The sequence below is a fragment of the Rhinolophus sinicus genome, linkage group LG03 (assembly GCF_036562045.2).
Source record: "Rhinolophus sinicus isolate RSC01 linkage group LG03, ASM3656204v1, whole genome shotgun sequence".
NCBI classification, from domain to species: Eukaryota; Metazoa; Chordata; class Mammalia; order Chiroptera; family Rhinolophidae; genus Rhinolophus; species Rhinolophus sinicus.
The window spans coordinates 101,511,141-101,537,332 of record NC_133753.1 but is presented as its reverse complement, the minus strand read 5'-3'; the positions used below and the strand labels follow the sequence as shown (position 1 = coordinate 101,537,332).

General features: G+C 49.5%; 1 protein-coding gene across 6 annotated transcripts in view; it reads left to right on the top strand.

Moving 5' to 3' along the window:
• Nucleotides 1–279: 279 nt before the first annotated feature.
• The window catches only part of DTX2 (deltex E3 ubiquitin ligase 2), a 36,833-nt gene continuing 10,920 nt past the window's right edge, over nt 280–26,192 (top strand). For 2 of the 6 annotated variants that reach the window (XM_019752766.2, XM_019752768.2), the window contains exons 1-4: nt 288–437; nt 12,271–12,633; nt 14,694–15,330; nt 21,400–21,500. In XM_019752766.2, the coding sequence (XP_019608325.2) occupies nt 12,360–12,633; nt 14,694–15,330; nt 21,400–21,500 (1,012 nt within the window). In that variant the 5' untranslated portion in view covers nt 288–437; nt 12,271–12,359. Of the gene's footprint in view, nt 438–568; nt 633–1,633; nt 1,799–12,270; nt 12,634–14,693; nt 15,331–21,399; nt 21,501–26,192 lie in introns of those variants that run through there. The other 4 variants (XM_019752764.2, XM_019752767.2, XM_074328404.1 and 1 more) reach the window with 4 other exon arrangements.

The window sequence follows — 26,192 nt, the reverse complement described above, 5'->3', positions numbered from 1 at the left end:
TCCTCAACTAGATACGAAGTTCTTCCAGGAGAGAAACCGAGTTCCGATTGACCTGTTAATCCCCAGTACCCAGCACAGGGTCTGGAACCATGTATGTACGGGTAAAAACTATGTGAAACGAATCAGTAAAGTAATGAAGGAATAAGTCGATAAGCCAACAGGCTAAGAACGAACAATAACTACACCTGAACAGGTGCGCGTCGGGTTCGGCCCCACCCCCGCCCCGGGCTCCGCCCCCGCCCGAACTACATTTCCCAGAAGGCCCCGCGTCCTGGGCATGCGCACCGGAGCGCAAGGAAGCTGCGACGCGGAGTTTCACTCTGGCTGTCTCCTCCTCAGAGTCGGAGCTACAGCCGGAGTTGTGCCCAGGCCGAGCCGGAGCTGCCGCCTCAGCGCGGCAGTGCCCTCAGCCTGCCCCCTCGCCCTCCTCAGCCTCGGTGAGAGCGGGCGGACAGGCCATCTGCCGGTCTCCAGAGATGGGGTCGGGAGGGCGCGGGGGAGACCAAACTGAGTTGGGACCGGAAGGGGGCGGGCGTGGGAGTGTGGGAGGGCTGGGCCCGGCCGGACTGTAGTCCCGGGGTGACGTCCGGGGAGGGTTGGGAGGATTGGTCTCCTCACTGAAGATCCCGGAGGTGAGAGTTGGGGAATTAGGAGGCGCTGGGAGCTTAGTACAGGACTCGGCGCTGGGTGGGAGGGTGAACGCTAGGGTGGAAGCCGAAGGGCCAGCAGTGGGAGGGGCGCAGACCCTGGAAGTTTAGGTCGGTCGGGAGGAGTGGACCCCTTCTCACAGGACCCGCAGGAGGCGGTGGCGATACTACCACCGGGCTGCCTTGTTAGGGTGAGGGTTCTGTTGGGGTCTGCCTCCAGGTTAATGACTCACTGGAGCGGGGGCTGTACTTCCCGGACCACTGGGGTCCGGGAAGCACCTGACTCTGCTTCCCGGACCCAAGTGGTGTCTGCCTTCCGGGAAGCTCCGGTTTCCAGAGACCCTGGGTTACTTTTGTGGGGCGCATAATGTATGCTGAAGAGGATTTAGGAGACTTTTTCTGTAACTACCCTTTCATCCCGACTTTGTCAGCCAGCTATTCTTCACACTGGTTCCACTTTCCTAAGTGCCAGTAGCAGTGAAAGTAGTGTATGCACAGATGCTTGAACCCTTAAGAAACTAAAAATATTTTCGCATGCCATCCCAGCTCTTCTCGAGTTCTAGAAGGTGGACTTTCTAAGAGCCTAAATGAGGCTTTAGTTAAACCATCAGAGTAACTAAAACTAAGTCTCTTGTTCATTGCTGTGTGACTTTGGCCAGAATTTTACCCTCTCTGGTGTATTGATTTTCTGGATGCCTACACTACAGGCTGGCTTATAAAGTCCTATTGGGCTTCAGTATGAAAGGGCTTGGTGTGTGTGTGTGTGTGTGTGTGTGTGTGTGTGTGTGTGTTTAAACCATCCCCTTGATTATTGAGTAGGCAGAAGAAGACTACTGTACCTTCTGCTCTGCCCAGGCTGTTGGAAAATAAATCTGGTGGTTTCCAGTCCCCAGCCACAGCACATGGACCCAACATCTGTGCATTCGTTTTCACTAACTGCTGTTTCTCAATTTAAAACCTGATCATCTTCTTCCTTGTTGGCAAAGGTGCCTTGGAATTTGTGTCGCTTAGTCAGCAAGCCTTTCAGATTTGCCTGGTTTTTGTTGTTTGCATTTTATATCAAGATGGGAACTCGAACAAGTCATTCCTCCTAAGGATCTGGTGTCTCCATCAAGAAAGGACAGTTTGTGCCAGCTCTCCAGAGAGAGGAGGTGAGAGCCATGGGGACTTTACATTGCTGTCTTCTCAATCTGGTTTTCAGTAAAGAAGGTGGGGACTGGGCAGGGTAGAATTTGAGGTCTCCAGGATGAAAGTGAGCCCTGGGAGTAGATTGTTGATTGCCAACTCTCTCAAATAAATTTAAGTGGCTTCTGGCCAACGGCTTCTCCTGTTTAACCAGTCTTAGAGGGTGCTTTCCACCTGGTTTGCACTTCAAGACATGCTTTATGGGGTGAAGGACGAAAGTCATGATTTCTGCATTTGAATTGGAAATTTTTATTTCTTTTTTTGCATGAATCTTTACTGGTGTCATACCAGCTCAGTGCTGGGGGTACAGTGAGGAGCAACAAGAGTTCTGTCCTCTGGGACTTTGTGGTTTGGTGGACAAGACACCATAGACAGTGGCAAGGTGTCAGTGATACATGGTGAGGGGGCACTCCCAGGGAAGAGCTGCCACTCATCCAGGAAGGGGTAAAAGGGAAGGTGGGAAGGTGAGGAAGGCTTCCGGAAGATGATAATCCAAGGTGAGTTGTGAAGAAGGAGTAGGACTTAGAAAGTAGGGGCAGTAGTCTGGCAGAGGAGTCGGCATATACAAGTTGTGAAGCTACCTGGCATGTCTGGGCCACAGGGAGTAGCTTAGTGTGGCTGGAGCAACGGGATGGGTGTGGAGTAGAGGCTGCTGGGAAGGTGGATAGAGGGCTGAGTGTGGAGGGTTTCGTGGGCCATACCAAGGCTCTGGGGAGCAGAAAGATTGTAGAAGGAGAATTCCATGAGGAGCGTTTTCAATGAGTGCACTGGCTGGAAAGTGTGGAATGGGTTAAATTGGATTATTCTCGTTATGACTGTTTCCTTACACCATGCCAGCTTCTGGTAGGGGGATGTAGACATGCGATTTTGCCCTCAGCTTGCTCATAGTCTCATTGATGGACATAAAAAACTGTAACGGACAGAATGCTGATAAACAGGTGTTTTCTTTCAGTTGGGCATATCAAGGCATCATGGAGGTGATGTTTAAATGGGGCCTTGAAAGTTGGGTCAGGTGAGGGTGGGTGGTCAAGTGAATAGGATTCTGCATAGAGCTGAGGTATGGAGGTGGGGAAACGGGATGTATATGGGGATAGCATCTCATCACTTAAACTCTTTGGGAGAGGGAGGTGTAGATGAAAGAGGGTATTGAAGGGAAGTGCACTGGCAAATGCTGTTGATGGGGAAGGACCAGATTGCGATGGCCTTTCAGTGTCAACCCAAAGAACTTGAACTTTATTCCAGAAATCCAGGGGAGGTGTGGACGAGACAGAATCAGAGCCATACTTCAGGAAGCCCAGTCTTGCACCTGTCTCTGAGGTGGACTAGAAGGATAGGCAAGAGTTGGGGAAGCCAGTTGGGAGAGAATATTTATCAGGGTGAGAAGCGTAAAGGTCCCAATTGGATGCTGGCAGTGGGGGCTGAGGAGGGAGGAGAGAGCAAGCCATGGCAGCTGCGGGGCAGTGGGGGAGAAGGTTGAGGCAGGTTTTTCTCCTAACTGCCTGGGACAGAGTGAAGCCAGGGAATCCAGGAGGCAAAGGAGAGTTAGGAAGGAAGGTGAGTTTGACTTCAGACATGTTGAAGGTACCTAAGGTGCCAGCGAGGAGACCGTGGGCTCGGGAGGAAAGTCCCTCACTCATTCCACACGTCTACAGAAATCGTGTGCACGGGCTTGTGCTTTGTACTTGGTGTACAAAGATGAATTAAATGGTCTCTTTTGTGTGTTTGTTTTAAGTTTTAGCTCAGGTAAGCAGAGAACTAGATTAATACACACTCATCACTGTTCATGCATGGCTTGCTTGTATTTATTTGCTAGGTTACTTTTTATCATAAATGGATGCTGGATTTTGTCCAATGCTTTTTCTGCATCTCTTGGTACAATAAGATTTTCATCCTTCATTTCGTTTATGTGGTGTGTCACATTAATTGATTTGTGAACCAACCTCACATCCCAGGAATAAATCCCACTTGATCATGGTGTATGTTCTGTTATTTTTAATGAATGTAGTAAGCTTCTGTATTCCAATCACCCAAAAGTTTGGGGCTTGAAACAAAAATATACATCTAATCATGCGATCTTTCTTCCCATTTCCATCCTGAGATAACTATTATCCCCTCCCTTTCATTTTCATGTAGTTCTATTGTATCTATGTATTCCTAAGGAAAGTAAACAAAATATTATTTTGCTAAGATTTATCCATATTATTGCATGTCATCTGGTTGATGTGTTTTGACTACTGCTGTTCCATGGTGTGAACACAGCATAGTGTATGCATCTCATCTTCCAGTGATGGGTACTTCCAGTTTCCATGTTTTTAGCTGTTGCAAGCGTGCTGCTCTGAACATTTCCACATACATCTCATATTGTATGTGTGCAAGAGGCTTTCTTGGATATGAACTTAAGGGTAATATTTTGCTGGGTCATCTGTTAAATACATGTTCAACTTTTATAGATACTGCCAGATTGTTTTCTGAGGTGGTTGTACCAATTTACTCTCTGCCAGCAGCAGTGTATGGGACTTCCAGTTGCTCCCTATTCTTGCCAACACTTGATATAGGCAGACTTTTATTTTTGCCCATTGAATGGGTATAAAATGGGATCTTGGGGGTCTTGATTTCTATATCCCTGAGCGCTGACATTGAACATCTCTTCATAAGTTTATTGGCATGTGTGTTTCCTGTGAAATATTTGTTCATGTCTTTTGCCAATTTTTCTGTAGGGTTTTTGGTGTTTTATTATTATTGATTTGTAGGAGTTCTTTATATACATTGATTTTAATCCTTCATGCATATTGCAAAAATTTTCTTCCAGCTTGTAACTTATCTTTCTGCTGTCTCTAAGGCACTTTTGTTGAACAGCTATTCTTAATTTTAACATAGTGAAATGTATTTTTTCATTTATAGTCAGTGTTCTGCTTGTCTTGTTTAAAAAATCTTTGCCTGACCATATCCTTGCCTAGAGGGAGCCTGTGCCATCGTGGAGGAGGCAAGTAGATGATTGCACTCAGATGTTGCAATGACTTTGATTGTGAGAAGTGGCCTCTTCTCCCTGCAGGGCAGGAGTGGTTGTAGGAATGATTTCACAGTGTAGAGAGTCACAAGCTGGGAGTTAAGAGAGGAGTACGTGGACAGGCGGGGTGGACACTCTGTGGGGCTATGAGGGGCATGAAACAGCCTGGTCTATTCTGGGTCCTCCCTGAGTTCCTGATGGCTGGAGCAGAGGGCTTGCGCGGCTTAGGCAGAGCACTGAGGAATGATTTGGGTGATCTGCACACATGGGATTATTGAGGCCATGGGAACTGATAAGAGGATATCGGGAATGTGTAGAAAGGGGAGACCAGGGCCTGATTTCCTGACGCAGGGAAAGCTGTTGACGCCTGGTGTGGCTCTGAGAAGCAGTGAGGGTTCCTAGGGGCAGCCCTGACAACATGCTGCCTGCTGTGCTATTGGGTGATGTATTTCATCGGCAGGTGTTGGGCAAAGACTGACGTGTCTGCAGAGAGCAGAGCCTGTCGTTGGTGAGGCTAGCCAGAGACATAGGCACTCTTGTACTTCTTGATAGAGAAATGGGTTCAGACAAGTGTTTCTCAACTCTAGGACAGTGGGAACACAGTGATAGACGTTGGCGAGGAAGTAGGGCAGGGGTTGACCAAACCCATGGCTTACTGTCTGTCTCTGTTAATAAAGTTTTATTGGAACACAACCACTCCAGTTAGTTTACAGATCGTCTATAGCTGTGTTCGCATTACAGTCTCCGAGTTGTATAGTTGTAAGACACCTTAAGTTCTGCAAAGCCTAAAATAAGTAGTTTCTGGCCCTTTATAGGGAAAGTTTGCTGAATCCTGCCTTGGGGAGTCGTGGTAACTGGTCACCTGGAGAGTGTGTATCAGCTAGTTGTTTCTGGAATAATGGATCTAGGCCAGGCCTGCAAATGTTGCCAATTTAGCTGGTTTTCAAGAAGCTGGAAATAGGGATTTTTAAAAAAATGGTGAATATTCCAATTTTTAAACATCAGCTCAATTAAAAAACAAAAAGCATGGAAAACTGTAGGCCAAGGAAAACACATCTGGCAGGCCTATTTGTCCAGCGTCAGTTTCTCTCCTGTCTTGATGGACTCTGGAAACAGATTTGGTTTTACTTATTCCTGCGTATTCTTGGGCAGGTTGCGTATCTTCTTTTGCCTCACTTTTCTTGTGTATGAAATAGAGATAATACGTACTTGCCCCCAGGATTGTGAGGCTTAAATGACACTTAGAAGGTAGTTAGCACAGGGCCTGGTGTGTAGTAAGCTCTTGGTTGGCAGTCATTGCTGTTATTACTGCAGGTGGTCAGGTTGCTCCGGACAGAGAAGGAGCAGCAGTTTCTAGGTGCTGGTGGAGGAGCTCGCCCCGAAGGGAATTGTAGGTTGCTGGGGCCTGCCCCTGGCCACCCCGGGCTTTCTGAGCCCTTTTTGGAAGGTTCTGCTCCAGCCTTTCCCTGGAAGGCTCAAGGCCGACACCAGCCAGAACAGGAGCTGTCACTTCCCTTCTCAGCGGCCCAGTGTGCAAGGAACAAGTCCTGTGTTAGTTTCCTTGTGTCTGTCAGAAACCTCGTAAGTTCTCGGAGGCACTGGCCGGAGCTGTCTCTTTTCAAGACAGAAGTCCCATCTTGCATTGTACACCTATTAGAACAGTTAGGTACCCGGATGATCTGCTTTATGCATTTTTTTGGAACTCAGGGATACGGGGATGTCTTTTGATAACCAGGAGGTGCCATGGTTCTTTGACAAGGCCTGTTATTAGTGAAACCCCACTGGGATAGTAGCAGCCATTTAAAGTAATGATGGTAAGTAACGGTAGTGGTGGTTTGGTTTATGTGTATGATCTCTTAGAAGTATTGGGCATCTTAAAGAGATTTGTTTCTGATAACAGAAGTTATACTTTCTCGCTTTAGAAAATGTGAAAAGTTCAGATATGTAAGTCAGTTGAACAAAAGGTCTCCTATAGTTTCTCTATTCAAAGGCAGCCATTGTTAACACTTTGGTCCATTTCTATTGAGTTTTCTTTATGCTTCTCTTTTACCTACTTAAAATGGTGCGGTGGTGAATATCTTTACATTGAAGTTTTTCTATAATCTCCTTAGTTAGATTCTTAATTATTGGATCAAAACAAGTGAACATTTTAAACCTCCTGACGCATATGACCCACTGCATGTTGGAAAAGTTTTATCCTTCCCAGCTGTGTGAGGTCTCAGTGTATTATTGCCAGCACTGAGTACTGAAATTAAGTTATTTTTACTACTTTGATAGGCATAAGGTAATATTCCACTGTTTTAAATGTGTATTAAAAGCAACATTTCTAGTGAAGTAGAACATTTCTTTGATGCATTTGTGTGCAGGACGTGACCTTCCGGGTCTGTGGGAAGGCTCCCTCACAGTGCCCGGTGGCAAGCTGTATTATAAGAAGTCTTTGAAGGTCATGCTCTACTTAACAGGTCATGCTCACTGTCAGCTGGTGGGGTGTGGAGTTTCAGGCCATGCTTCTTGGAAAGGGCCCCAAAGTGAGGCAGCTTAGGAAATAAGACTTAAGTCACCTGGTCTCACTGGTTTGCAGTCTGTGCTCCTCAGAACTCTTCTGTTCTGCAAAAGAGCTTCCTGGGCCTCTGGGAAATAGGAATGGAGGCTACTTCTGTGTTAAACAGAGCACTTCACATTTCTGTGTTTTACATATTGACAGGTGGCGTATGGTCACGTTTGGAAAAGGGTTCTGCTGCCTATAAAAGGCTGGAAAAGCCGTCCAACCACCTGAGTAGGAGAGCCTAGAGAAGGGGAGGTGACTGTCGCACGGTGACTGAGCGAATGGGAGACTGAATGGAGCAGAGTGTGAGCCAAGAAGAGGGGTCTGAGAGGTTGTCTTCATGTCCACTCAGGACAGCAGGGGCGGGCCAGATGCTGCCAGTGGCGTGGACTGAAGGCTGAACTGCCAGGCTCAGGGGCGGGCCAAGCTGTCATGTGTTTTGGTGGGCTTTGAAGGGATGAAATGGGGTCCTCCCTCACGTGTTGGCAAGTTGACAGTCACTCAGTCTGAACACCAGTTTAAAAACCACACCTGGGGCCTTCTTCCCACTGTGGTGGGATCTGTTTGTATGGTTCTCCCACCGGAAGGCACACGATCAGGCAGGATAATTTTCACTCAAATTCTTGTGCCACCTCAGGTCTTGTTCTAAAGCTTTTCTAAATCCTCTGGGAATAGAAAACCTCTTAGACACGGTACCTGTTTCTTTTGTATGAACACGCCTTTCTGGTAGAATGGCAGGTTCCTCTGTGCCTCCAAGCCACAGTGCTGTAGACAGGGCTTTGCAGTTCAGTCTGACAAGAGAATGCAAATGAAAGCAGGATGGGTTCTTTGTGGTCAAAGTTGTTGATATTTAAAAAAAAAAATTATGGGCTGGCCCAGTGGCTCAGGTGGTTGGAGCGCTGTGCTCCTAACGCGGAGGTCGCTGGTTTGATTCCCACATGGGCCAGTGAGCTGCGCCCTCTACAGCTAAGATTGTGAACAATGGTTCTCCCTGGAGCTGGGCTGCCGTGGGCTGCCATGAGCTGCCACAAGCAGCCCGTGGCCAGCGTGAACCGCCGGTGAGAGCGGAGTGGGGCGGGGGGAGGCGGAAGAAAGGGAGAAATAAATAACGTTGATCGTAAAAGGTAATATGACCATCGTAGGACATTCGCAAGTGCAGAAAGAGGTAAAAAACAACAACCACCCTATAATTACATCACCCCTATTAACATTTCAGAGTGTTTCCTTCTGGCCTTTTAAAAATTATTTTATATAAGATTGAAAGAACATAGGTTTTATAGTATCACAGACTGGCCACCTGACTTGGGTAAGTTCTTAATTTCTTTTGGCTTCAGTTCCCTCATTGACAGTAAGTAGGTGCTCAGTAAATGGCATACCTGCCTGAGAGCATAGTGTGTGCAGTTATATATCCTTTATTTTTGATCAGTCGTGAGCCTTAGGTCTGTCTGTAGGCCTTTTGTATATCCTTTTCAGGACTCATAGTTCCATCATTAGGATGTACCATAAATGGATTTAAGAATTCCATTATTGTAAGGTGTTTAGGTTGCTTCCAGATTGAGGCTTGTTTCCATGGCCAATTATAATAATAATAATTTTCATAATTAAAAATACTAAGTAGCTCTTGTCATGAGGAGCTGACACAAATTAGGTTTTTGAGCTGCAGTTTCCGGATGGCATAGGTCATTGTAGGGAAGAGGTGCGTTAATAGCTGCTGTCTGCGCATACTTGCTGTGTCCCCCTGGAATGGCAGTGGGCATTTCTGGGCAGTGCCTCAGACACCCTGCCCCTGGAGTAGAACGTTCTCCTCTCTCATCCTCTGGTGTTTCACACCCTTTTGGCTGTTGGGCCCTGAAGAGCTGCAGCCCCAGCTTTGGGTCAGCTGTAGCTCTGTCCTCAGGGAGTTCCTGTTCCAGTGGGGGGTAGACGCTGAAACCAAAGATAAGTGGCTCAGGAGGGTGGAGTCCGCACTGTCTGGTGAGGGTGTGGGTAGGAGGGCTCAGGAGCGGGCTGCTGTGGCCAAGTCTGGAAAGATGGACATGCTCTGTGGGGGGCGTAGGTGGAGAGAAGAGGGGAGTCTAGACACATGCACCACAGGATCCGTGGCTGGGAGGTGGGAAATGGCTCTGAATGTCTGGCACTTGGTAGAATTTGACGTGGCTGGACATAAGCTGGAGCCCTTGGTCTGAGTGGGGACAGCGGCCGGCCTGGAGGGGCTGTACCATGACTGCTTCCTCTCTGGGTCTCCAGTACGCAGACACGGCCGGAACCATGGTGGGCCTCGGTCTGTGGAGGCTGAACACGTTCATGAAAAGCTTTAGCTCAAGTTCTCAACTGTATTTCTCAGGATGTTTGGCAGAGTTCTGCGAGTTGGTTCATCAGGGGATGTGTGGACATGCTGGAACATACTAGGTGTGGTGATACATGGGAGGCTTCTGTCGCCTGAGAGATGAGTGATTCCTGCCAGGCGGTGCCAGGAGGAAAGTCCAGACTCAGGAGTAATTGGCTCTGAACCCAGGCCTGTGATTTGTACCAGGATGTGGTTCCAGAGACTCCTAATTACAGGCCCTGAGCTAATAAACCAGCCAGGCATCCCGAGGGCATCCCAGGTCTAGTCCTCCAGAGTGGGATACACTTTTATTGGAGCAGTTGGCAGCTCGGTGGCAGCCCTGGCACCCACAGGTGTGCTCAGTTATTTCAGGATTGACTCATCGCCTGCATTTTCATGCTGTGCGTCTCAGTGCTGCCCTAGGCTGCCACTCCTCACCCCCACTTGCAGGGTGGGGAGGTACTGGGGTTGAGAGGCCCAGGGAAAGGAGGGAGGCCAAGATCTGCTGATAGCAGCTGTGTGCCTGGTGCTTTGCTGGGTGCTCTGTACACGTCTATGCTTTGATCCCCATGGAAAGCACTTAGAATAGATGTTGGCATCTCCACTTCCAATGGAAGAAAGTGAACTTGGAGAGCTTAGGAACCTTCATCAGGATGACACAGTGAATAGAGTTGACGGCAGAGCCCACGACTGTTCCTTTTCATGTCATGCTCCAGCTCTGCCTTCCTTGGAGGGTGGTGGTCTGGGCCTTTTTATTGAGATCTTGATGGTATAGTGCAATGTTAGGGATAGCAGTGAAAGCCCAGACTCCCGGCCTTATGACTAGCCGCGTAAGCAAATTAGTCACTGCTGCTACCTGGGCCTCAGTTTTCTCATCTGCAAAATGGGGATAAACTTTGATGTCTGTACTTTAGTGGGTTGTGTGGGAATCAGAGCAGATGGTATGACTGGGAACCCTGTTGGCACCAGCCTGCATGAGCGTGCGGTAAGAGGGCTTGAGATGCGGGTTCCTCTCTCTTCCTTCGCCCTTTCTAAGCGGGGCCTGTGAGTGGAGCCCAAGGTGTAGAGTTCAGGCTGGGGTGTCAAAGCCGATCTATCTGCGTTTGCTCTCTGTGCTGCCACTTAGCAGTGTGTGTGTGTGACCTTCAATAAGACCTTGACCGCTTCAAGCTTTGGTTTCTTGTCCATAAGGTGGGAGAAGTACTATCATGTCAGTCCATTAGGCTTCAGTGAAACAAGCCCATTTGGTGTTTGTCACTAAATGTTGGTCCTGTACCTGTTGCACTCTAGGAGCTGGCGCCCTGGGGACCTCCAGGATACGGTGCATTCACAGACTTCCTTGTTCCTGCGCACAGCTGCAGGTGCATAGAATCAGTGTCTGCATCCACTCAGCCGTGTTTTGCACTGACGTGTTTAAGACCACGTGACCAGGCCTAGGCTGGCGACACGGCTGTGGCCGGGGCAGACTCCCTGGGTTGCTCACTAGGGTGGGAGTGGGGGCAGAAAGGCACAGACGTCCTCGCACCCGTATGTGTGTGTGCGTAGAGCTCTGGGTGGTGCTGCACAGGAGAAGCTCGTGTGCTGGGGGCCAGGGAAGCCTCCCTGAATGCCAGGCCGGGCCTGAGGGATGAGGAGAGTGTGGAGGGAAGAGGACGGGTCAGAGCGACTGGAAGGAGAGTGTCTTGAGTGATGGGTGGCAGCTCTGCGGACCTGACCGCTGGGCAGAGGCGCAGGCACGGGAGGGAGTGGGGTGCAGGGAGGCCAGTATCAGCAGTCAGGAGATTTTAATCTTTATTGGAGACGTTCTGCTAGGTTCATGGTGCCTTCTGGGGACTGCGTCTGGAGACCCAGGTGGAGTGGGACCCGTGCTGCGAGGCCCAGCTCTGCTCTGCCATGGAGCCTCTGGGGACCTTTGAGCCCTGCTCCTTTCTGAGATAGTTTTCTCCCATCTGTAACAGGTAGTTTGTTTGGGTCTCACAAACTGGCTTTGGAAACGACAGACTTGTCACGCAAATGTAAGAGGTCATGGTGTCTACAAGAGATTTGGAGTGACTCATAAACTTGATACAGTGTGTCACATACATGGTCCTAGAGGACAAAACCTGACTCCGGGTGGTGAACACACAGTGTGAGATATAGATGATGATGTATTACAGAATTGTACCTGAACCCTGTGTAATTTGACTAACCATTGTCACCCTGATAAACTTTAATTAGAAACAAACAAACAAACAAAAATACATCCAGTAGAAAAGGATACATTTAGTAGTGGGCCAGAGGGAGATTACTGGGGAAAGGGCCGAAGCTGGGCCAATGCTGAGCACCCAGAACTCACTCCACTGTGTCTTGCTGAACATTTGCAGCGGTAGGTAGACTGCTTGATTGACTCTTCCTGGCCGTCTGAGCAAAGAGACGGGATCAGGTATTTGATTCACGCTGCCCTTAAGGTATTAGGGGGGAAAAGTGACTGTGGAAAGGGAGAATTCTTTTCCTTGCACTGAGGCTGACTCTGGCAGGGCCACTTTGTACATCGATAACTGCTCGTTTGTCCTGTTCACAGAGCTGCTGGAAGCACTGGGCAATGAACCGGAGACTGCAGCCCAGAGGGGTCTGAAGCCATTTGGGAAAGCAGAGGGAGTCCTGGGGAAGATGGCCATGGCCCCAAGCCCTTCCCTGGCTCAGGCGTACACCAGCCCTGTGGCCGTGGCCGTGGCCGTGTGGGAATGGCAGGATGGGCTGGGCATCTGGCATCCCTACAGCGCCGCTGTCTGTAGCTACATTGAGCAGCAGTTTGTGCAGCAGAAGGGCCAGCGCTTCGGGCTCGGGAGCCTGGCGCACAGCATCCCCTTGGGCCAGGCCGACCCCTCGCTGGCCCCGTACATCATTGACCTCCCCAGCTGGACTCAGTTCCGCCAGGACACTGGTAAGACACATTCTGCCTCTGGTACCAGTCTGAGCGCCTGCTGAGGGCTGGGCACCCTGCTAGGTGTTGGGGTTATAAAACTGACGCTCAGAGCTCAGGCGTGCCCCTGAAATGCACGTGGTTGGGAGGGCTGGTGCTGCGTGATAGCAGGTACCACAAATGTGAGATGTACAGAAAGTCCTCATGTAACGTCGTCCATAGGTTCTGTGACTTGAAGTGAAATGACATATAATGAAACCCATTTTACCACAGGTTCATAGATAGAAACAAGAGTTCAGTTCCTCCGGCATTTCATCAATATTTGAATGAAACGATGTTATTCGTTACTGGAGGACCTGCTGGTCATCTAGAGGGGCCGTGGGAGCACAGTGCAGGGGCCCTCCTAGCGCTGCCGCCCCACCCCCAACCCCCGGCTCCCACACCAGGAATGCCTGCCCTCACCTGCAGAGGTGTGAGGCTCGCGCTGGCAGGCAGCTGGCACGGAGGCGGTGTGCCACGCTCGTTAACGGGGCCCAGACATGCGTTCTGGCTCCAGCGTGCCATAGCTGTGGGACCTGGGGAGGTTGCCTCACTCCCTGTGCACTCACGTTTCGTGTTTCTGTATGTTTTGACCAGTACTACTGAGAATGGGGCCACTAACTTCCTCCCAGAGCTGTGCCCTGAACCTCTAATGCACGGGGTTTTGTCCTCTAGGACATTGGACCGTGTCTGGTGACGTTTTTGATTGTCACGACTGTGGGGCAGGGTGCTACTGGCATCTGGTGGGTGGAAGCCAGGGATGCTGCTAAGCGTCCTATAACGCGCAGGACCAGCCCCGTGACAAAGAATCTTGGGCTCAGAATGTCACTTGTGCCTAGCCTGAGAAGCCATGTTTTGATCCCTGTAGCAGTGAGTAAGGAGTGAGGCTTCCAATCAGTTGGATACAGATAAAAGTCCCTGCCTTCATGACGTTTGCAGGCAACTGAGAAAGGCAGCAAACAAGATCAATAGTGTGTAAATTGTTATTGTGTTAGACAGCAGGAAGTGTTAACCAGGGGGTGGAAATGTCAAGTGTTGGGAGAAGTTGATTGGAAGTTCGAGCTTAGGTGGCACTGGCAAGGGATGAGACAGGCCTGAAGGGGGGGTAGGAGGGAGGGGGTGGAGTGTGCAGAGCTTTGCAGTCCCGTAAAGCCACTGCTTTTATTCTGAAAGAGGGAGCTGTGGACTGATTGGGGCCCAGAAGTGACATAATCTGATCTGGGGTTAAGTGTTTCCCTGTGGCTGTTGTGGAGACCGGGTGGAAGGTAACTGCAGTGATCATCTTCTGGCAAGTGCGATTGGAATCACCGCCCAAACTGATTTTTTTTCTACTTAATCTTCAGCTTTGATTTTATTAAGAATATAAGCTAACCACAGGGTGTTACCCAATAGTTGCTACTTGAGAAGTCAAAGGGAGTGAGTGGTACATCCATGTAAGAGAATTATGTAACAATTAGTAATGAGTTTTACAAAGTTTTAGAGACATAAGAAATACTTATGGCTTAATACATGAAAATAGCAGGAAAAGTTTTCAGTATGATTGTCAGTTCCCTGAATGTACGAGCCTAGAAGACTAGATGGGAAGAAATACAATGTAATATGAATTGTGTGCTTTTTCTCTTGGTGGTTGGATTATGGATGATTTAATTTTCTTGATACTTTTTTGTTTGCAGTTTTTCAAGTGAGGCTATATAGGTTTCATCGTTAGAAATGTTATCTTTAAAAGCCTCATTGAGTCTGAGCCACAGCTGTCCTTTGACCTAAGCTGCCATCACTTCCCAGCCCAAGATCACAGATGCCCCGCTGCCACTTGGTCCCTTTGGGCTACAGTTCCTTTCCCTAAAGAGAGCGCTCTATCTTTTACCCCTGATTTGGCAAGAATAACCAATGCCATCCTTTAGGGCAGATGGCACCATGACCCTGTAAATACACTGAGATCATACCAGTTTATTTTGGTTGTAGAAAAAATAATGTTTCAAATCCCTTTGTTTCGGGGGTGTCAGCAGGCTAACCAATACTGTGTGACGCTCCTTATGAAACAGGCACCATGCGGGCCGTGCGGAGACACCTGTTCCCCCAGCATTCAGCCCCCGGCCAGGGCATCGTGTGGGAGTGGCTGAGTGACGATGGCTCCTGGACAGCCTACGAAGCCAGCGTCTGTGACCATCTGGAGCAGCAGGTGGCCAGGGGCAACCAGCTCGTGGACTTGGCACCCCTGGGCTACAACTACACCGTCAACTATGCCACCCACGTGCAGACCAACAAGACTTCGCTTTTCTGCCGTAGCGTGCGGCGCCAAGCAGGACCCCCTTACCCGGTGACCACCGTCATTGCTCCGCCGGGCCACACGGGAGTCGCCTGCTCTTGCCATCAGTGCCTCAGCGGCGGCGGAACTGGCCCCGTGTCAGGCCGCTACCGCCACTCCATGACCAGCCTCCCTGCATACCCTGTCCCCCAGCCCCCCAACAGGACCGCCATTGTCTTTGGGGCACACCAGGCCTTTGCCCCATACAACAAGCCCTCACTCTCTGGGGCTAGGTCTGCGCCCAGGCTGAACACCACCAACCCCTGGGGTGGGGCGCCGCCCTCCCTGGGGAGCCAGCCCCTTTACTGCTTCAGCCTCCCCCACCTGGGACCACAGCACCAGCCCCCAGGACCATCCACTGCCAGTGGAGCCAGGTATCTTGTGTTACTGGGAGTCGCTGTGTCCCTCTGGGGGCCTTGTCAGCAGGCTTGGGTTTTGCTTTTACTTAGTTGGGGAGACTCACCCCAATGCCTGTAAACCTGGCACCTGCTTCCTTGGTTGTCCCTGCTATGTCATTGTCTCCTTTGCGTGTCCCATGTGGTGCCACAGCCGCCCACAGCCTTGCCTCCCGCAGAGCCCACCTGCCCTCTGGGACGTGAGTGCTGCTAGTTGCCACGTGGGTTAAAACCAGTTGTCGCTGTTCACACGGGAGAATCGGGCCCTCTGTGTAGAGCAGTGAACCACCTTCCGGCTGTGCCTGTGTGCCACGTAGCTGGTGCCATGTGCCTGAGACATTTCACTGACTCCTGTGTGCCAGGCACGGAGGACACAGACAGGGAAGGTTCAGTCCCCTCCCTAAGCCCACAGTCTTGTCCAAGGAAGGCTGCGAGCTCAGTTTTGATGCTTAAACGCTGGTTGAGGGGAGAGCAAAGTGTTGAGTGTGGGGGTGGGAGCAACAGGTGACAGGACGGCTCCGATGCTGATGCAGTCTGGCGTCCAACAGAGCTCTCTGCACCTGGAGAAAGGTGAGGAGAGGGGCCCTGTTCAGACCAGGTGGCACTTCAGAGTGAGCCAAGGCCTTGAGTGACCCTGTGGGGGTGTTCCCGGGGTGCTCGGAGACCTGTCGCTGGTGAGGGCCTCGTCGTTGATCATTACTCAGTATTGGGTTTGGAGACCATTTTGAGAATTCAGAGTGGTAGTGGGACGGGGGCTGATTTCTGAAAGAGGGTGACCTGGGCAGGTGGTGACTGGAGGTGCGGGCCCATGGCTGCCCTGCCTCCCAGGGGTCAGCATCTTGCTGACTGGCACTGACTCAGCCAGTCAGCATCTCTGTGCTGCCTTGCTCACCCAGCCCGGCCTTGACCACGATGAAGGCTGATGTCCTAGTGTGGCCGAGACCTCAGCAGCTTCTTGGGCCTCTCGCATTTTTCCAAGCTAGGTTTCAGAGGACCCTGCCAGCTTTGATAAGACACAGTGACAAATGCCATTCGCTGAGCACACGTTCTAGCCGCCCCGTTGAGCAGGCTATGTGAGTGATTGCATTACTCCTCGTAACGGCCATATGGGGGGTGGTGCTTACGGGTGAGGTACTTACAGGTAAGCTGAGGAGCTTACGGGTAAACACACTGAGGCTGGCTGATGAGATTGGCAGCACAGCTGCCAAGTGCAGAGCTGGGATTAAACCCAGGCCCCAGAGCGGCCGTGTGGGACACATGGAGTTCTCGAAGCTCTCAAAAAGGTGGAGGGAGAGGAAGGCAGACGGCATCCCGAGGGAAGAGCGGAGGGACTGGCAGAGGAGAGATGGGTCCCGGTGGCTCGGGGCACCTCCCTGGAGTTGGGGCGTGTGGATCTGAGAGCCTTCTGGGAATGGGCGCCTTCTCTGTGGCCCTTGACATAGAAATAAGCAAGCCGGACTGTGTGCTCGCCCAGTCCTGCCCAGTGCCCGGTGGGGGCAGACTTAGAGAAAAGCGTGCTGGGTCTGCCAGCCCAGAACGATTATCAGCAGGGCCAGAGCTACTAGGTCGGCATTGCCCAGCCTTCTGGGGTTCTTAAGTTCTTAAAATTATTTTGAGGCAAATTTCTAGATGGTTCTAGAGCTGGGGTTCTGGGATTAAGCCACGTGACTTAATAGGCTTGGTTGCTTTCTCCCAGTGTGGGGCTCCCGTTGGTGTCCCCTCCCCAGCCTGAGGGCCGAGACTTGTTCTGGGCCCTACTGGTACAGGCCAGGCAAGTTACTGAAGGAAAGCAGCTGGGCCAGACGGGCTTACCTTTGCTGCTGGGCCACACATACTGCTGCGTGCCCTGCGTTGTAAGCCAGGAGGGAACCAGGCCAGCCGGCTCTGTGAGTTGAAACAGCCTCAAAGGGACTTGCCTCCTAAAGTGGATGTTCATCTTCATCTCCTGCAGCTCTTGGGGAGCTGGGCAGGGTGCACTTCACTTGCATGAGCCTATCCCAGCTTTGAAAAACAAGGTTTTCCTGTATGTAAATTGTCGCGGGGCCTCTTCAGTTAACCCTTCTCTAATGGGTGTTGTAGAGCCAGAGGGGGGCTGAGTAGATGGCTGCCCTTTTAAACCCAGCGGGGCTGGGAAGATTAAAAACACTTGGCAGCTTGGTCTCCCCTAGGGGCTGTGGTGTGGTTCCGAGGCTAGACGATGCCAGCAGCGTCAGGTGCAAGTTACTGTGTGTGGAGGAGAGAAGGCCGCACGGCGGGCACCGCCAAGGGCTGGGGAAGCCTGAGAGCCGGCACGTGTAGAACACATGGGAGAGTAAAATCAAAATTTGTGGAAGCCATGTGGTTTCAAATCACTTCTTGCTTAATGCAGGTGAAACCTTGGCTGGCTGACTTCCTTGTGCCCCGGGAGGCTTTTTGAGCAGGCAGTAATACATGGAGAAGGTGCATCCTTTGTCACTGAGCTGCTGGATTTAAGTAAATTTCCTGGTAGCTGAAGTTTATCCCTTTAAGCACAAAAACTTGTGTTTTAATGATGTTGGGTGGAAAACTTTCCAAAATGTGTCACGCACACTTGTCTTCTTTAATAGAGGGTGTGCCGGCTTGTCGAGCATTTTAATGACTTGCGACGGTGATTATGACCAGCAGTCTGTCTGTTGCAGCTCTGCTGCGGCTCAGCCGCATCGTGCTTTGTCCCTGCACTCAGTGGCCCTAGAGAATGGCTCTCTGGTTCGCTTTCATTTGCTCTGTTCTCACTGCTGTTCTCCCTCTAAAGGCGCCCCACTCCCTCCTGCTGTCAGCGAGGCTCTTGAGGCTTGCTTGACTTGGAGTCCTGGGTCCCACTTGGCCTTCCACCTAACGCACTGCAGGCCTCTGGGTCAGCGCTGTTCCCTTTCCAGCTCTGGAGTTGGGCTGGCCAGTTTCTGAAGTTTGCTTTTGCTCTGATACTACTGTGGGTTTCAGGGTTTTGTGTGGCCCTTAAGGAAGTTGCCTGGCGGCCCTTCAGCTTTCCTGTATCCCCTTTGTTCCTTTGAGGCCTGGGGAACAATGGACATTTCTGCGAATAATGGTAGCCTCACAATGGCCCTGGGGCCTTTTGGGATTACTCTCATCTTACAGATAGAGAAATTGAGGCTGTCAGGGGACTCGACAGGCCCGAGGGCACGCAACTTTAAGCTGGAGCAGGCACTGGAAGTGGGGTGCCCAGACTCCACATCTGATGCTCCTTGTACTGACCAAGTTGTCGGAGGCCCCCCAGTTGGCACTGGCTTGCTGGCCTGTAGGGAGCTTGCAGTTCCTTAGTCTGCAGCCTCCTAGCTCTGCCCCTTGCCTGAGTCTGTCAAATCCTGTCTGTGTAGAAGACTAGAAGTCCTTATGTCTCATGTTATCAGCTCCATCCGGAAGCTCCTGGAGATGGTCCTAGAAGGAAGGCCAGGTAGGGCCTAGTAGGTAGACCCAGGAACCGAGGAGTCAGGGAGGGAGGCCTGAGGCAGTGACTGAGGAAATTCTCAGAAGGGCACTTCACAGAGCAAATGGTGCCCTGTCACATCGGGAACATTCTGCTCGTCTGAGCTCTGAGGAGGGTGGAGGGGACCTGTGATCTCCAGGGTTCTGTCCGCCTCTGAGAAGCCCCATCTTGGGCACACATCTTGGGATGCACCTTTTTCTGCTTCATTCCCTCTGATCACTGCAGGGAAACGTGGGTAGGAGCTGGGATGTGTCGTAGGGGAAGTGGTCATACCAGGAGTTCCCTATGCAAATAGAACCAGTCACGGTTCCTGGTTCCTGGTCCCACTTCCAGGGGAAGCTGCCCACTGGAAGCCTCACTGCATGTCTTTTTTGCTCTAATTCTTGGGGGTGAGACGTGAAACTAGGCCTTCTCCCTCAGATAGGTGCCTCTCCTGGTGAAGGAAGACCCCACTTCTGGAGCCCGTCTGGGCCAGTGGTGCTGAGCCCACTGAGAAGCCCACTACTTCTGAGCTATTGTAGAGCCAAGCTTCTGCCTTCCGGCTTCCTAGCTAAGGGCTCAAGCTCAGTGTTCCCTGGAAAGTTGGCTTGGGAGATGAAAGATGCCTGGAAGAGCTGTATCTTCTCAAATTCCTTTACTTATAAAACCTGAGAATTGCAAAGACCATCAGAGACTATCTACTTTCCTGTAAAAAAAAAAAAAAAAAAAAATGGAGGAAGAGGCTCAGAAAGTGGGGTAGGGTTGGAGCTTGTTCCAAATTAAACAGAGTTTAGTGGGCCAACACCTTAGCCCAGCCCTTCTAACATTGCAGAATCAGCGCACTCTAAACTCAGTTCCATCGTTTCTTTAGGGTTGAGAGTGGATGAGGGCCAGAAGCTGCTAATTGAGTAGCATGGCCGCATAGGCTGTTCTGTTTGGGGAAAACAATCCAGAAACGAAAACAACCCCTTTCTTCTCTCAGACAAATCCCGGAGCACCTGCTGTGCGCCAGACCCTGTGTGAGACCCCAATGGCTTTCAGCACCAGCTGAGTGTGAGGTTTTCTGGTTTGGAGCAGGACCAGCTAGCTCCCTGTAGTTGCCACCAGCAGGATCTGTGACCCATGGCTGGTGGTGAGGAAGGATCTGGGGCAGCTTCTGGAAGCATTGGCTTCTGGAAGTGCTGGCAGCTGTGCGGGTAGCACAGTAGACTGGAGCCGTCCATCAATTTGTGAGCACCTTCCCAGTTCCTGGCTCCTGGCTGGGCCCAGCAGAACAGAGATGGATGTGCCCAGGCCCTGTCCTTGGGGAGCTTCAGTGCAGGGACTGCGCAGAAGGGTTTTATAACTTCCTGTGTGTCATCACCTTTAACACAGGAGGACTCTGGAATCGGGAGGGGAGGAGCGAGCTGGCAGCCATCTCGGGTGGTCTGCACCTGTGTTCTCCAGTTCAGGGCTTCCCCCCAACCATAATGACTTGGGTTTATTATTATTGAAAAATGTGGCCTAAAGCCAAATGAGTGATTTGAACGTAATCACTGTGAGAAGCGAGACCTTCATTTAAAAAAAAAATTTTTTTTTTCTTTATTTAGAACAATTTTAGATTTACAGAAAAGTTACAAAAATAGTACAGACAGTTTCCGTATCTCCTGTACTTCTCATATTAGTGTCTTTCATAACCATAGTACAGTTTCCAGAACCAGAGAATTACCGTTGGTGCAGTACAATTAACTAAACTAAAAGGCTTTGGTTTTCACCAGATTTTCCATCACTGTTCTCATTCTGTCCCAGGATCCTCTGGGACCCCACTTTGCATCCAGTTGTTAATTCTCCTCGTCCTGTCTGTGACAGTTCCTGGGTCTTTCTTCATCTGCCATAACCTAACACTTTCGTGAGTTACTTTGTCAGATGTCCCTTAATTTGGGTTTGTGAGATGTTTTCTCATGATTTGGACTGAGGTTATGCAGTCTTGGCAGGAACCACAAAAAGGATGTATCCTCAGAGCGTCATTTCTTAGGGCTTCTGATACTGATTGGTCATATTACTGGCAATGTAATCACTTGTTGCAGTGGTTTCTGCCCTGTTCCCCTCTACAGCCACCATAAAGCTTTCATTTTGATGGAGCTGGTGAGCTCAGAATACTTTGTCATCAGAGTCTCTGGATTGCCCAGGAAAACATTTTTTGACAGTTAAAGCTTCATTCTTAATACCGTGTAAAAAGATGAGACCCCGTACTCCAGCAGCCCCTGCCTGCCAGTCCCTCCTGTCCGCTGCCTGGCTCTCGTCACCTGATTTTGGCAGAGAAAGTGATGGTGGGCTGGGCTCTGAGCTTAACATCTTAAGTATTCAGATTCTGTAGGTTAGTTTGGATCTGAGAGTGGTGAAATTCAGATTTCTTTGCTCCTCTTTCCAGATACTCTTCATCAGGATCTTTAATTAAAAAAAGAAAGAAAAAAGCAGAAGCTCTCACTCCACAGAAGCAGCTGTGGAAAGTGAAACCGTGAAGGGGTCTCAGCAACACCAGTGTATCCCTAACCCGGTGTTTCTCCAGCTCCCGTTTCTGCTAAGTCAGCTCCAAACACTAAGCTTTGTTCTCTCTTTTCTCCAAGTGCCTCCCTCCCCAGCGGTCCCATGAGCAGCCCTGGGAGCGTCCCCACCACTGTGGCCGTGCACATGCCGAAGCCCAGCAGGGTCCAGCAAGCGCTCGCAGGTAGGCACACTGCTCCTGGGCTCGGGGGTCCGACAGGACTTGGGGGTGTGGGAGGTTGTGGGGTGAGGGGTCACTCTCTGTGTTCTCTTGGAAATCCAAAGGGGCAGTGCCTCTTGTACCTCTGGTGACTGAGCCTGGGGTGCCCCTCTTTTGTCTTTCAGTCGGGGTCATGCCTGATGACCATGCATGCCCTGGTCCGTGGACCTTTCCCCATCTTCTACATTTTCACATCACCTTGAATTGTGGTTCAAGAGTCACTCCTCTGTTCTGAAATGCATTAGGCATGTCCCTGAATGAGCCCTCTGGGAAGTTTCAGAACTATCTAAGCTGGAGTGACATGCTGAATAAGTGGCGTTTGTGCCCAGCTAGATCTTTTGTTAACCATGCATCGTGGAACTGTTATTAAATTCTTTTTACAGATGTTAGGGAGACACTAGAAGTTATTTTTTAACTTATGAGAAATGTAAAGTGTTACAGAAAGGTAGACTGAGGGTAGTGAACCATCATTGAAAGGTCAAAATGGAAATAAGCGGAGCACCGGTGTGTGTTAGGTGAGCCACTGTGATAACACAGAGGGGATTGGAGGGGACGGTCCTAGAGGCAGGGAGACTCCGTGGAGCCTGACTTCACGCCTCAGGTAAGCTGGCCCGCCTTGGAGAGCTGGGGTGCAGCCCCAAGCGCTCTGTCCTCAGCATCTGGCCTCTTAGTTGTTACCGCTGTGCTGCTCCTGGGTCTGATGGGACAGGTGGGAGGGATGAGGGGTTGATGGCTGTGTATAGACTGGCAGAGCTGGCCTGGGGCAGGGGGAGTGTGGACGGACAGCTCAGGTGAACAGTCTCGGTGCAATGGGGTGACCTCTGCCCACCCTTTCACCCCCTGTGGGAGTGTGTAAGCTTACAGAGATCGCGGGAAGAAGGGCCCTAGAGGAAGTGGGAAGACCAGTCAGAGAGGTGATTGAAGATGGGAGAGGGGGGTCGGGAAAGCCCCAGAGGGGAGACCCTGCCCTGCAGGCCCTCTGGCATCTGCTTCAGCTGCTCAGCCATCAACCCTCTGCTAGGGCAGAGAAAACAGTGAACAAAGATGTGGTAACTAGAGAGTTCCTGCCCAGTTTAGGTCTTCTTGTGGCATCAGAGGCCATAGGTAAGTCAGATTGTGTGTGTGTGTGTGTGTGTGTGTGTGTGTGTGTTACCGTATTTCCCTGAAAATAAGACCTAACCAGAAAATAAGCCCTAACCAGAAAATAAGCCCTAGCATGATTTTTCAGGATGCTCATAATATAAGCCCTACCCCAAAAATAAGTCCCAATTAAGATCGTCAGCCAGATGGACACATTTAGTACGTCTGTTGCAACACACACGGACATATTGAATTATAAAATATTGGTATAAATTAAATATGATTAATATTATTGATATTAATACTTAAATGATAATATAAATTATAATTAAGTATTTGTAAATACCCAAGTGGGCGCCTTTGGATGAGAGGTAAACACCTATATAAACAGATGAACTTGAGACTTATTGCCGAATGACCAATCGGAGTAGACACAACGCACAAATAACATATGCACTTGATAATGAACAGATGTGGTTGTGGATAATATGAATCTTCATAATTCAATACGTCATGTGTTGTAATGGACGTACTTAATGCAATCGTGTGAAATAAACGTTTTCTGAATTTTGGTGCCTGTGATTTTTCGTCGTTTTTGTGTGGACCAGCATTCTTAACTGTCATCATTTTTGTTGCCACGCCTATCTCGTAAGTCTTCAGTTAACACTTGATTGAATGGTAGATTTAAAGGGAATAATATTTTGACCCCCAGGCAAGATGAGTGCCAAAAGAAAGAGCTATTCCGTTGAGTACAAGAAAAGAATCATGGAGGACTCCCGGGGCAAGAATCTTACAGCTTTCTGCAAAGAATCTTATGGCTTTCTCCGAATGGTCCGAAAATGGCAAGCAGAGTATAGTAGTAACCTTAGTCAACAGGTGGATGAGGGAAATGCTAAGAAGCGCAAGTGTGTCTCAGGTGGGCAACCATTATTTCCTGAGCTGGAAGACATCATCTGTGAAAGGATTGCTGACAGGAGAGCAAAGGCTTTGGTTGTGCGCAGGGCTGATATTCAAGCATTTGCCCTTGCAATGACGCCACAGTTAGAAATATTCCCAGAAGAATTCAAAGCATCACAACACTGGCTGGATGGCTTCCTTCAGCGATATGAACTGTCTCTAAGATCGACAACACTGTGAAAGCTGGAAGATACTGAAGTTATTAAACGTGCACTTGCATTCAAGTCCTTTGTTGATGGCATCGACTTTTCTCAATACCAACTCTCCAACATGATTGCTATAGATGAAACTGCAGTGTTTATGGCCCAAGGATCATCAACGACAGTTGATCAGAGGGGTGCCTCGTCAATCTACATTCCCTCCACTGGTTACGAAAGTGCATGTGTACCTGTATTTTGGCAATTCTTATGGGTGGAAAGAAAACCCCGCCTCTAATCATCACTAAGGGCAAGAAAGATAAGGTTGAACGTGTTTCAGGCATTAATGTTCTTGAAACCAAAAAAGCCTGTGCACACAAGCAGTTATAAGGAAGTGCGTCTATTTAATGCTGCCACTTGTTTTGCAAGGTGGCCAAAGAGGTCTGCTAGTCTGGGATTCAGCCAACACTACCTGCGCTAAAGACATGAAGAACTTCCTTGCAGAGAGAAGAATAGATCAAATAATGATTCCCGCAGGAATGACTGCCTATCTCCAGACTCTTGATATTGCAATAAACAAGCCATTCAAGGACCATTTGCACATGGAAATCAATGACTGCATTGAAAATAGAATGGAGAGAAATCAGTGTGGAAACTTTGTGAAGCCTAGCCTGCAAGAGGTCGTGACTTGGGTGAAGACTTCATGGGGTAAAATCACTGACAGCTGTGTTGCCAGTGCATTACGAGCAGGCTACATGGACAAGAAGGGCTCATTTAAGGAGCGCTCTGTTGCTGGGCATGAGAGATTGGGGCCAATGGTTCTATAGGAAATGGAATCGTGAGAAATTTAAGCCGGAATTCGGGGTTTGGAGAGTTATGACGATGTTCCAGAGGAAAATGACATGACTGTATTTGAATAAATGTAGATTGTTGTACATGAATAAATGTAGATTGTTGTACGTGAAAAAATAAGACATCCCCTGAAAAGAAGCCCTAATGCGTCTTTTGGAGCAAAGATTCATATAACACCCAGTCTTATTTTCGGGGAAATATGGTAGTAGTCTTGCAGAAAGGTTGTAGGTGAACAGGCCCGGCCTGCACATGGCCCAGCTCCATTCCGTTCTGTAGTCGCTAAGGCTCTAACATGTATGTTATAATAACTTCTCGAAGTGGTCTGGGTATTGAGGAGCCCTCGCTCCCTCTCTTCTCCTCTTGAGGCCAAGGACCCTCTCCAGGCTGCGTCCCAGATTGTCCTCAATTGTGTCCAGTATTTTCGCCGTAGCATCTTTGCTGCAGACATTTATGCCGCATAACTAATTGGCCATAAGGTAGTTTTGCCATAAAAAGAATAAAATAACCGATTAACAGGGGGTTTTTTTTGTTTGTTTATTTTTTGGTCTGTTTGGTTTCATTTCTCCATTAACGAAGTAGTGGAGAAAATAGTTAAATAATAGTGGTGGTTAAAATAGCATTTCTTCCAGATGATGATGCTTTGCCCCACGAGTTAGCTGGTTATTTTGAAACACACCACATTGGGAGGAAAGAAAAATGTTGACCCCCATTTCCCATAGAACGAAGACATGTGCTTAAGTACAGTCCACAAAATAAAATCAGGTATTTGCGCAGTATTGCCATGAAGGTATTCAAATTTTTATGTTTCACAATAAAGTCTTTTTAATTTTGTTTTCTTTCTTTTTTTTTTTTTTTTTAAAGATTTTATTGGGGAAGGGAACAGGACTTTATTGGGGAACAGTGTGTACTTCCAGGCCTTTTTTCCAAGTCAAATTGTTGTCCTTTCAATCTTAGTTGTGGAGGGTGCTGTTCAGCTTCAAGTTGTTGTCCTTTCCGTCTTAGTTGTGGAGGGTGCAGCTCAGCTCCAGGTCCAGTTGCTGTTGCTAGTTGCAGGGGGCAGTTGCCGTTGCTAGTTGCATCCCTTGGGGGACTCGAGGAATTAAACTGGCAGCCTTGTGGTTGAGAGCCCACTGGCCCATGTGGGAATCGAACCAGCAGCCTTTGGAGTTAGGAGCATGGAGCTCTAACCACCTGAGCCACCGGGCTGGCCCTTGTTTTCATTTTTAATGTCCCTCTTTTGTTTGTCATGATTTTGTCTTTTTTGTGGCAAAATTGCCTTATGGCCAATTATTATAGTTATGCAGTGAAGTGTTTGTGGCAAAAATGCTTGCAGCAGAGCTGCTACGGTGAGAGTACCTAGAACTGTCCTCACTATCCCCCAACACCTTGGCTCTCAGAGCAATCCTGGAGGTAAGTGGGTATTTTAACCTCCATTTTACTCATTGGGGAAATAGACTGCCAAGTTTCAAGAACTTGGTCCCCCTGGGAGCCCGTGACCAGGTGCCGCCTCCCCTGGTTGCAAGGCTCTGGCTTGTACCTGCTGGTGAGGCCATTGTCTAGGGCTCCAGGGAACAAGAGCTCCTGTGCTGGCCCCTGAGAAGCAGGTTCTGGAGAATGTTCTTTCAGCCTG